The 13,621-nt window shown below is 31.2% G+C and overlaps 1 protein-coding gene across 1 annotated transcript in view; it reads right to left on the bottom strand.

Moving 5' to 3' along the window:
* Positions 1-6,560: 6,560 nt before the first annotated feature.
* The window catches only part of LOC113518189 (toll-like receptor Tollo), an 89,149-nt gene continuing 82,088 nt past the window's right edge, over positions 6,561-13,621 (bottom strand). The window contains 2 exon segments of the mRNA XM_026902991.3: positions 6,561-9,623; positions 9,626-9,738. Of these exon segments, the coding sequence (XP_026758792.2) occupies positions 7,981-9,623; positions 9,626-9,710 (1,728 nt within the window). The 5' untranslated portion in view covers positions 9,711-9,738 and the 3' untranslated portion in view covers positions 6,561-7,980.

Below are 13,621 nucleotides of genomic sequence, written 5' to 3'. Positions count from 1 at the left end.
ATTTACATCATTTCGACTTTCATCGTAAGTATTAAAATCGTAAAATGATACCTGTAGAATTTTACGTAAAGTGGCGAATGTTACGTAGAATATTTTATCACTAGCTTACCATCGCTTTAACATCGCGTAACTGTGATATGTTCAATAACCAAAATAAAAATTATCCTATATCCTTGTCTATCTAGTACCAAAATACCAAGTTTCAAAGTGATTGGTTAAATCATTAAAGCACTGAGAGGTAACAAACAAAATAAAGTAACACTTTCAATTATAATTTTAGTAAGAATTGTTCAAAAAACTTATACCATGGTTAGATGATATGTATTTAATAGTTTTATATTTTTAAATAATTGTTTTATATTAGACAGAGACATATAAGTACTTTATCTTTAGTTCAGAGTGGCAAGTAGGAGTTGTACAAAGATTAACGTTGTGATTGCTTTCACGTTTACGTCAATCAGTTTGTATAAAAATCTGAGTTTCCTCAACTATCCACTAATCGTACGGTTAAGTTTTTAATATAAATATAAACGCTGAAGGAATTGTAACCTAATTTTTTGCAACTTACACTTGTTCCTTACTTGTAACAAGAGAATCGTGAATATTAATTATGCTGTGTATTATATATGATAAGAATAATTATAACAAATTATTAACTAAATTATAATATTGATCAGTATCTTTAAAAAAAAATTTACTGATCCAATAATATACATTCTACAAAAACCTTAAAAAAAATAGACAATTTCGAGTTTTAAAATCAATATATACCACTATGACAGAAAAAGCTACGAGATTTTTTTTCCTATCTTGTTTAAATGTAATCTTGTTTTTCTAAAGAGATTTACAATTAGATTACCGAAAAAAAATGTGAACTCATCACATCGCTACCCTCAACACTGCAGGTTGCATTCCTACGACAGTCCCTTTGCTGCCATAGCGGGTACCATTATGATATAAATCTTGCCACCCTATCCCTGTTTCAGCCTCCTTTCAGGATACGGATAAAAGGTCTTTATTTTTTCTCATTGTAGCCCCTTTATTGCGTTGTGTTTTGATTGGTCGGATTTTATGGCGAGTTGATTGTTGTTTTGTTATGGTATGAAGGTGTCATGTTCTAATTCCCCTATTTCATTTTGTTTCACTTTTATAATTTGAAAAATTTTACTTTATTCTACCTGGAACTGATTTTATTCAATATGTGATTATTTCTTTAGCAATTTACGGTTTAAGATGTTTATTTTTCAAAAGAATACAAATATTCATTTAAATTAAATTACAACTAATTAATTAAAACTAATTAAAATTAAGAAAATTATTTTATCGAATAACAAATATGTTTAAAAGTCAATTTATTGATATGAATGTCATGTAAATGAACAAACGGACAAAATATAATATTTATTACAATACTTTTCTATTTATCAATAACAACATTAACTTTAAAACATTGTATAAATAATTATAAAAGGAATAATAAAGTTGCTTATTGAAAATACACTAATGGATTATTCATTAATCAATTGATACAGTGAAAGCTCAATCAAGCATCCAACACGAATATACAGGCAAATAAATTAAAAGCCAATAGAACGCATGTGTCGACCGGTAGATGTGTTTCGTAAAATTGGAACGGCCTTTAGCAAGGTTCCCAAAATTTATGCTACAGTCTCGCTCCCTTACAGAGACCATTAAAACTGTCCGTCCATCCGTTTTCAGATTTAAACCAAACGGTCGACCGTCACGAATCTAAAAAACATTTATCACTCTCGATTTTCCGCCTACAGATCCATCGCACAGTGCTACCGTTATTATAAAATTAAGATAAAATTGATAAAAGGATTGAAATCGTTACCTAGATTAAAGTTTATTTTTAGTACAAGCTCCACTGTTACTGTACTATACGAGTACTGTACAAAAAACTGAAGAAAATTAAATCTCACTGATAAATTGTAATATTTTTTTTTATCTAAATATTTCGAAAGGCATTTGTTATTTGTATTTATTTAATCGTATAAATCAATAATTTTTAAATCTTTACATATATATAGCACTTAAAATATTTTATTTTAATTTAGAATGTTAAATATTGACAAAAGTAATACCCAATTTGTCACTGCCTCCACAATTTATAACAAACGTTTCACGCTATATAATTTTCTTTAATGACTACAAAGTTGCACGTTCGTTAACACTGTGCGTCCCCCAACCAAGGAGCGTGTTTTCGGAATATTTTTCATGGATCGTTGTTAAGTAAACGCGGTGCGGGCAAATTTTATGGGCTCGCTGTGATTCTAATCACGTTATACCTACAGTATTAAAGGTGACCGAATGAAATGGTACACTTTCATAACCTTTTAATCAATCTCATTCTTTGGATTCCTATTTTATAATGGAATTAATAAGTCACGAATGGGTTTTAGAGAATTACATCAACAAGAATGAATAAGCCGTTGACGTTTTTATGAATAATGAAGTATTTTATGGGCTTTGCCTACTAATTTTATTATAACGAGTGTAACTGCGACAAGTAATAATTTTAAATATTTTTTTTTTTATTTTAAAGCACATAAAAAGTTATGAAAAGGTAGGCATGTCTACATGTTTGTATTAGTCATAGAATGCAGTAAAACATAAAACATGACCACATTTTGAAAAAACACGTTTTCTATTCAACCCAAATAAGGAAGGAGGCAAGCACATATATTTCCGTCTCTATGTAAACACTATTAACAAATACGTGTTTAGGATTCATTAGCTTCATTAATGGTATTTACCCTCGCCGTTATAATAATTGTAAATTTCAAACTTATATATATTTTACTGTCGTCCAGATTCGAATTCTCAGCAGTCATAGGAATTATATTAACTACTAAACCTCATCATGAAATTGTGTACCTATATACATATTATAGAGAGAAATTATTTAATTGTTTGTTTGTAATGAATAACCACAAAAATTATGTATATAACCGATTTTAAAAATACCCGTACGAAGCCGGACCGGACCACTAGTTATTAAGTACACATCAAATACTAACGTATTAAATATTAAAGAAGTCATGTACTTAATGTTTTAGACATATATATCATAAGAGCTAAATATTGATCTTATTATTATTATGTAGTCACGATTACTGTTATTACGCTAACAAATTATTACCACACAGTTTAGACAGTTTAAATTCAAAGTTTTCCAAGCAAAATATCAAGCAATACGTGTGTTAATGTTTATAGCGAGCGTATAAAAGCAACATTTAAACAAGGGCTAATTGCTAAATGAATGTCCTACACGTTTACTCCATTACAGAAAGTAACCCGTGCAATTTTACTTTACTCACTGCCGGTTGGCAATTTTGGTGCTTTGACATTCATTTATCTCTATTATAGATCTACGGCGGCGTTGGCCGCACCAACGAGTCCCCAGTGTGTCCTCCCCTCTACTAGTAGAGGAGATAATGACGAAGTGCTGGAGGGTAGGTATCTATAGACGTTGCGGTCATGTATTTTGGGGTATTTTATCATTTCAATTTAACGCGCTGGGTGTAAATGTTTGTAATATTTTGATTACCCGCAACGGTATATTTATAATAATATTTATATTAGATATTGTTATTAAGTACCTGGCTAGATAGAAATATGTGTACTGAACTTATTTAAAAAAAAACATACATTAAAATTGGGTACAGAAATGGTTACTAAGTAATGATTTATTCAATTCACTATAAACAAATAGATACATGGCTTCCCTGTTATTCTTTATATTATATTGTATATTTCGTCAATGTCTTCCCCTTACAATTTAAATGTAGATCTTTTTTTATTGTCGCAATGTTTATTTATTTATGATTAGATATTTAACATTTACTAACTTTTAAATAGTATAAAATAAAGTAGGCCGGCTACTTTGATCGGCATCTGTTTATCTGCCTATTACTAAACTACACAACAAATACAGTTTTCATTGTCATTTCAAACAAAAATATAATAATTAGTATATGATTATTACATTTTTATTAAAATATTCTTTGAAGGTTAATGTAACTTTTAAATGCAAATGGCTATATGTTTTTTATTAACTTCCAAATTTATGAACTGGTTTTTATTTAGTTTTTATTATGTACACAAAGAGTGATTGACAGTTACATTAATAGAAAATATTCGTAAATATGATTCCAATAAAACTATTTAATTTTTGAAGATCTGAGAGTCATTTTTATTTGATGAAAGACATTAAGTAAAATAAATTAAGCATACTTTGAGAGAAAAATCGTAAAAATACAATAATTAAAATACCAGTATAATAATGATAATAAAATGTATAATTATGATAATAACATGGTAACCTTAACTTGCTGCAACATCATCTGGAATTTGCAGTATAATCAACTACACACAAACTTGCATGGCAGTGAAATTACTAATACGGAAGACAACATCTTAATCTTCAGAAATAGCAACGAGTGAAGAATATTATGGGAATCTTAATATACTCTGCAATATCTATAATACTGACTATATCAATAAATGAAAGTTATTAATTTCAATCATGTAGATCTTCAGTTTGTTTTATTTTATTTCATCTTTACTTGGACTTCCAGCAATTGTTACACTGATACCATTTAATCTTTGTTTGCCTGATGTACCATAATTTATAATACATACATAATAACTCCGGAATATATGTATACAGTTATTTTCGATCGAGCCAGCGATTTCTATTTACTCTAAATAGCTCTCTAGTTGTTCTACCTTCCTTGTTTTCTGTTACAGGTGTGCCTTTGATTGTATTTTTATTTATTTTTACTACTTACTATTATGTAGCGATCACCTAAACAACAACACCAATATTATATTAATTTGTATCATTGTGAATTAGTGATGCAATATTATTACATTTTGATTTATATTCAGTGCAAATTTCAATACAAGAGACATAATGAGTTACCTATTTTCCACAGATGAACAATAGGCCTGTTTACCGTTCTTAATAAAATAAAAATATTATTATATTGTCTAGTACCAGTAAGACCTGCTTGAAAATAAAAAAAAATCATACACGTCCTAACGTGTTTACGGTGATACATGTTTTTATTTTTAGCATTGAATTTTGAATCTCCATATATCAAGAAAGCATTTCTATTTGACCTCTCTAGGAATCATATTAATAAATGGAATCCATAAAGATATAAATACGAGTACGTGCCTAATTTTATGTGAAGCACTGCATTAAGTAACCTGTAATATGTCCATTAGTTCGAATTCGAATGACGGCAAATTGTGAATAATAAAAAGGATATCTGAATCTGTTACTTTTCAAATGACAAATTAGCGTCAGCGAGTGATACTGATGTACAAAATTAATTATTGTAATATACCAGCTACTAACAGTGGCTTTACTTGTACAGAAGCCATTTCCTCTCGTTTTTATAATCATTTATTTTTATCATCAATAACACTTTATGCTCAGTGATAACATCAAATTTGAACTTGTCTCAATTAAAGAATGGGTTTTTATTTTTAATGAATTTACCTTATTTTGTCTCAAAGAAAACATCGCTTTATTATTAAAATTTGATTTCATTTACAATTGGGTTTAATAATGAAATTTCGACCATTAAGCATTTTATTTTGATGTTTTAGTTTCAGGTAGTTTTGTGTCTAAAATTGCGTGATATAACAAAACTATATAATTATATCCTTCGTCAACGCGATAATTATTAGTGGGTAGCACGGAGTAAAGGTCACATCTATATCGCTCAAGATTATCTCGACATTATGCTCCTTAAGTTCTGTTATTCCTTGTTTGATTTTTTTTTTCGGATTTTCTGACCAGAATATTCACATATAAACTTTTTGTATCCCATAGCGTCGACTGCGTGAATCACTATATAAAGTGTTCTATGTGGTAATCCTTAGCCTATATAACCGTGTATATCCGTGTATCAAATAGAATGCGCTCCGTTCAATAATTTTTACACGAAAGAGTAACAAACATCCATCCATCCTCTCGTAGTAATGGAGAGATAAGTACCCATCGCTATCAGTACACCCTATCAGGTTATCCTCCACGCGTTTCCTCCTGGAAACTATCGTGACTAATTTATATTTGCCTTACCAAATTTTATTATCCAATATTAATTGCTTAATTCCAATAATAATATTCTCTTCTACTTCTTCACCTTGTGGATATCGTAAAAAACTACTAGAATATCAAAGTACAATACTCACATTTAAGCTATAGCAAACTCAAATTAAAACCCTATACAAGGCCATCCAGTCAATGCGATAATAAAGAGTATTATGTAGGGTATATATGCGATAATATTCTTCACTTTTGTGGGGAGACTCATACTCAGAGAATTGTATAATAACATTGCGCATATATTAGCAATTGGCAACGCATGAAAGCTACTACGGGTATCACAGTATTGTTTACGGTGATACTTACATCTATAAGCGACGGTTACCACTTTCTATCTGATAGGTGGTCAGCTTATTTCTCATTTTATATTCTTAATTTACAATTCTTCGTTAAGGAGCTAAATAAAATTACAAAATAAAGTTTTATAGTTGGTTTAATTGTCATTTGTTTTAATGCATTATATATTTAAATGAGTCATAACAAAATTTAAAGTAGTAAGTATGTATAAATAGGCTTACACTACCATTATGACTGTAGGTATCATTGATAAAAGGTATCGTGGCTTGGTTATGCGATAATTAATTTAATGGATAACTTGTATATTTATATAAAAAAAAAAAAACGCTTTATTATGAAAATTTAATTTCCAATTAGATATATTTTCAAGCTTAATAGAAACTGGAATGAAGAATATTCCTACTATTAAATAAAAAAAGATCAACCATAATCTAAGCTGTTTTATATAATGAATGTTGGTTTAACCCTTGTTTTTACTATAAACCTCATTAATGAGCCAAGTATTAGCCTAAGGCTGGCTTTTTTTTAAGTCAAAGTGATTTTTTTTATTTTGGAGAAAACCTTTGATTATTTTCTTTTAATATATTTTCCCTGTAGTTTTCACCCAATAACTAAGCCCGATTTTCTTTTGAGGAAAAAATAAATTCATAATTTATGATCAAATTAAACAGATTTAGTAAGAATTTATAAACTTAAAGAAAATACGTCTAGTAAATATCAGTTGGCTTCACCATGTTTTTTCTTCTCAGACCAGTTTCTATTCAATTGGTACCAATATATATTCACTAAGTACAAAAATATTAATATCAGAGTATCTATAAAGAACATAAGCATTTAAATTAATATACAAAAATAGCCAATCAAAATGTATTATTTGTACTCCTTCCCATCAGAGCAACTGGTTCAAATTGTGATTACATGTCAAGTATAATATGCAGGTAAATGTTATAAGTACGTAGTACATAATAATATTCAAGAAAATTTTCGTCTAAATGTAACTAATAAGTATGCTATAACAATGTTCAGAGTAAAATTAACGACATATAATATTTGAAATTAGTATCTATATTGCTCATATTTGTACAAAGTTTTCATCGAGTATTGGTGTTCTAATTCGAAAATATACAATACTATACAATTATACATGAATATAAATATTCATTTATTGAACATCTTTTTACAAAGCACTTAATAATATTTGAGTACCCATATCTTCAGGAACTAGTAAACAAAACATTACATCGACCCAGAGATCACTCTATAATAGGCGAAAGATTATTCGAGGTTTTTATAACATGACTAAATAAGTTAAGTACAAAATTGGGATTTAGTATTATTATTGTAATGTCTTTGTTTCCACGGGTTATTATATTTACACGACTATATACAAAGCTATCACATATTACAATTTCATTCATATCACTATTTACATTATTGCAAGTTCATTTTTCAAAGTCGATAAGACGATAATTCGCCGTCATAGACGCACGTCGTAAAGAAATAACGTTTACCACATTGTCCTTAGGGTAAAACTTTTGTTAGACGTATACTATGTGCGGTTTCTCTGGTGTTCTGTGGTGTGGGATAGTTTCGTACGCGAACTGTTGATAAATGTGTTCTTCACTATCCTCTTGATAATAAGGATTTTTATCCACACTGTGCCAAGGGGGATTTAAAGAATGAAAATTATTGGTTACAGAAGACCCAATCATTAAGTACCGATCTACTTCTCTCTTGTTCTCCTGCTCTCTTCCTCTTGTTGAATACCCTAACCCATTTCCTAATTTGGACACATCACCGTTCAACATAACACTTGTCATCACCTGCTTCGATTTGTCGCCTTTACACTTCTTTAAAGGTCCCAGGAAATACAAAATTCCACCGACTACACTAATAACAATACTCACAGTTAGCACCACTACTGCTACTATCACCCATCCACTTGAGCACCCAAATTCCGATTCCGGAATCTGTACAAATAGAGCGCCCTTCAAGTGAACCGGGCCTGCACACTTCACATCCTCATAGTCTATTTTTAGAATCAAGCTTGAATTATCAACTATTTTGTTGTTTATTTTACTATCTTTTCCCAGTTTCCATAGCCACAGCAACGAACAATTGCATATAAATGGATTTCCAGAAATCTCCAATTCTTGCAATCTATCTATTGGGAAGTGAGATGCCTCTAATGTTTCCAATGCATTGTTTCTGATGTATATGTGAGTCAGCTTAGGATTACCGTGAAAAAGTCTTGGAGGGACCTCTCTCACTTTTACATTATCATTCATCCATATCTTCTGTAAATTTATATTGTCGACAAAAGCTCTAGAGTCAATTTTGTCAAGTTCGTAAAGTCTGCTTAAATGCAAATGTTTTAAATGGAACAGACTTTGAAACGATAGCGAAGTTATATTCTGAATGAAATTTCCGCTCAGATACAAATGGGACAAATTCGATATTTTAGATAGTGCTGCTGTTGGAATTGAGGTAATGTTGTTGTCGCTAAGATCTAAGTGACGCAGTGAAGGTAAATTGTGGAAACCTAATTGGTCCACTTTTTCAATTATATTGCTATTCAAATCTAAATGTTTCAATTCCTTTATATATGGTATACCATGTTTTGATACTTGTTGTATTAAATTTTCTGATAGATCTAAAAATTCTAAATTAATAACATAGAAAAGATTGGCAGAGGGTATGTCTAATATAGAATTATTTCTGATCGACAATATCTTCAACGTCGACAGGGGCTCAAATGTGTCCGGTTCAATGCTCACAAGTCTGTTATTTGATAAGTCGAGTCGTTCTAACATAGACAAATCTTTGAATGTTTGTGCATGTATATTTGATATTTCATTATCAGATAAATCTAAATCGATGAGTCTCTTTAGTCCCATGAAGGTGTCCTTGTCTAGACGCTTGAGCATGTTGTGACTCACATTAAGATTAGTCATGTCCATGTTGTTTTCAAAATTTTTACTACCTAATTCTTGAATTCTGTTGTACGAAATATCGAGAATAGTGAGCTGGGTATAGAAGGTGAAGGTATAAAGAAGACTGTTTATGGCATTGTGCGTCAGATTGATGTGGGTAACCTCCGGATTTAGTTGTATAGGAACGATCTCGAGGCCAGCGTTGGCGCAAGAGGCAGCCCGCAGTGCGTCGTCGCAGGCGCATCGCGGGGACAAAGCGTGCGGGCCGCAGCGCCCCACGCCCATGCCATCACCACCACGCACCAACGCCATTTTGCTACGCCGCGTGAGCCCATAACATCTCATGTATACGTCACTGGAACTCTGAAACAAAATAAAATTCATATTAATAATTGTTCATTAAACTGAAACTAGACTTTAAAAAATAACATTAATATTTACAATATAATTTAAATAATACAACATAAATTTGAATATAATATATAATTATGTAAAATATCATTAATTATATGTACTAATACATTTAAATCATATTTTATTTTACTGGTATCCTAAAATCTAAATTATGATACAGTCTTCCCTATACCGGGCGCTAAAAATAAAAATAAACAACACTATCAGTGGACGAAATCTTAATATAATTTCTGGCGAAAAGTGTAGATAACAAATGTGCCTCTCCGCAATTTGTATGAGGGGGAATGGAATTGTTTGATCCAAATTAGGCCGATAAGAGACGTGCCATGTCGACTGAATAGTAGCTGAGCCACAAAACTTTTTTATTATCTTTTGTTACTTCGTAACATAGAACGACATAAGTTTCATTTCATTTAATAGCAAATGAAGCTGGAAAGAGCAAGTTCGAAGGGGCGTATAGGTACATTTGTAGATTTTTTTATATAGTAATTCTCTTAAAGCTACTCGATGTCGTCATATGATATCAAGGGAGCTCAGTTGTTTTTCTATTCAAAACCTACGTATAAATTGTTTTAACCCACGCCCCGCTTCTTTGTTACAGGGAGAATTACTTGTTATTAATTGTGGCGCGTTCGAGACGAATGTTCCCGGTAACGGGAAACTAGCGGCTAGCACCCGCCGCTAATCCTCCTTCGCCCGAACGACTCCTCAACAATGCCTCCTAAAATGTTCGTCGATTTAACAAAGGAGCGTTTGGTACTTTAAATTAAATGTTCGGCTTTACAATTCGACGGAATGTATAATGAATAGCACCGTAACATCTGTTAACGAAGGCGAACGATCTCGAAAGTTTTCACGCGCGGGAATAACTAATTGCGAAGGTTGGAATTCAATTTATGGCTTCTAGTGCGCCTCCCGGGAGATCACGCCATGCTAAAGTATTAATAATGCAAAACAGTGTCACGAAAAGTTTTTGATTCGAAATGCAAATTAAATTAGAAAACAAAGTTGTGAGTGTTGAGCTTGTTCCGCCGCTTTATCATTTATTATCGGCTGTATTATGCTAAGTGATTAACAAACAACAGTAGTTTCGTCCAACAGCGTGAAATAACTACAACGATGGGCAGTTTTACAAGAATCCATGACTCAGAATATTAATATGCAACAAATCTTTAAAATATATTAATAAAAAAAGGTATAAAGGTAAAGGTACTTTTTATACAAAGTGTTAAATGTTTTAATTTTTAAGTATAGAATTTATCTAATTAATCTTTAATATTTTTTATATGTGAAAAAGGTAAAAACAAGTATCATAATGTTAAAAACTTATTAGCCAATATTTTCTTCTATCAAAAATTTCAAACAACATAATTTTAACAACAAAAAATCTTAATAAAAACTGTATAGGGTGGACATAATTGTTTTACTTCTTTTAAATATTGCTGATATAATTTTGTCGTCTAAATTAAACTATTTTAGAAGACCCTAATGTGCATTTTAAATAACTATATAGTGAGATGTGAGAAGACATCAGTCTCCCTCAGTAATTTGATATCACCCGGCGCAAATGGATTACGCCAGCCCGCCAGAATTACAGAAACCATACGTAGAGACTTGATACATGAAACATTCCCGTATTAGAACGGATTAATTCTGTTAGATTCCAAATGTATTCTAGATCAAGTGAACCAAAAGATTTCAAGTATAATCTTCTTATTGTAGGGATTTTAAGGTATTAATCTGCGATCTGAGGTGATTCACTATGATTGCTCTTTAGTATTATATTATTTCTAGCTATATCCCGCACATTCGCCAGCCTGAATCAGTATATAAAATATCCTATATTTTAAGATACATATAACATATCCATGTAATAAATTTCATTCAAATTTATTTGTTGATTTTTGCTTAAAATAGTAACAAACATCTATACATTTTCACAAGATTATGCGATTAACAGTAATAGAATTTCCTTAATGTATAAAATTTTAGATAATAAATATACATTATATTTTTGTGTAAACATAATGTAAATTTTATAAAGCAGTTGAACAGAGTATTATATTAGTTATATAAAAAAATGATGAACGTATGGCTCTAGTAGATGCGTAAATGTGAGCGTGCCCTCCATTTCCGAGCTTAATCTGCCCTGGCCGGCACTCTTTGTCTTTTAATTTCCTGTCCAACAGAGTGCGCTCCCATCGTGAATTTCGCTTTCGTGAGCTTCGTTAACTTATATCGACCTTTGTTGTTGCCTATTGAACTTTTCCATTACCAACGTCATCGATTGAAACCGCTAAATTCGTTGGAAAATTCCTGTCGCTGAAATCAACGCGCCCAACAAATGAACAGTTTCCGATATCCTCTTATTTTCCTTAACAGAAATGAGTATGTTTTTAACTTTATGTTTTGTTTTTGTACTGCGGAGTCTTTTGGAATGGAAATTAAATATTTTTTTATCGGGAAAGTTAGAGTGTTACATCATTTAGATGCGGAATTTTAATAATTGTAACGGACTTTCTTTTGTTTGCGAGCGGCTGCCTAATGTAATTTTAAAACATTGCCGAGTTTTATTTAAGTTCATACTCAATTTTGCCTTTGTGTTTTTATGTATCCAAAGAAATACGATTTGGTATTGGTTTCACATTTAAATACAGTTCAATACAATTAATTCGATAAAGCATTTAGAGAATATGCCGGATCCGGGATAACGAGCGACCTTTCTAATTATGTCATAACATCTAAATACCCTTTAGAGCAGGCGGGTTGGTCATAATTTATTATTACAGTTTCTATGTCTACCGTATTTGATATTAAAGATGCCTTCGTCTAATTCAATCCTTTCATATTAATAGTGATTAAAATCATTAACTTCGTTTAAATTATTATTAATTGGTCAAGCTTAATTGTAGGCAAGAAGATTTTTTTATGGATCATAATGGAACGGTAACCCTACCTGCGTTAACAGTATAGGCTAGCGAGGCACTAGTGAGGGATGATAGATGAGGATGATAACAGGCCAGTTAGCTCATCGTGATAAATTCCATAAGAATTAACCAAGACGGTTTTCAGGAGAAACCGTATAGAAGTCAACTTGATAGAATATATTGCTAGCAATGAAGCTATTAGGTCCCCATTATTAACAATCCCTTTCATCCCCCCCCCCCACAACCAGGTTAATTAGATACATCGACCGATCGCCACTCAAGTTACCACTGTTAATACAACTTGAGACGTTACTGACACAAAGGACGGTTTACGAGGGGGAGCTGAGACAATAAAACCAGTGTAAAAGTCGGCTAACTGCTTCTCTCGCCCTTTCCATGAGAAAATATCTTAGTCTACGCTGCTTTTATGAGTTGCTGCCATTTTTAAACATTACCCAGTTTAATCCGGAAACTTCACTGCCCTATTGAAACAATCTTACATACGTTTGTTCTGACATACTTATCTAACTCCCGTAATAGTTATACATATATATTTGGTACTATGGTAGTGTATCTAATATAAAGTAAGGAAAATAAAAAAGTGACATTTCATTATGTTATAGAAATAAACAATGTATAAAAATTATTTTCGTACTCTCTTTACTAATATTTTAAATGTGACAATGAGTTTGTTTGTTACCTTATAGCACCTTAACAGCTTAACGGATCATTATGAAATTTGATATAAAATGATAGAGGATATAGGCTACTTTTTGTCCAAGTCAGTAAACATAACGCGAACGAAATCGCGGGTAAAAGCTAATATTTGTATACATTGGTGTTTTTCGTAAACATATATACTTACGTAGGTGCCCCGGTTAATTTAGATTATAATATAAAAAGAA

The sequence above is a fragment of the Galleria mellonella genome, unplaced genomic scaffold (genome assembly GCF_026898425.1).
Source record: "Galleria mellonella isolate WM207_F2 unplaced genomic scaffold, CSIRO_AGI_GalMel_v1 utg171, whole genome shotgun sequence".
NCBI lineage: Eukaryota > Metazoa > Arthropoda > Insecta > Lepidoptera > Pyralidae > Galleria > Galleria mellonella.
The sequence above is the reverse complement of the archived record's forward strand: the minus strand, read 5'-3'. Positions and strand labels throughout refer to the sequence as shown.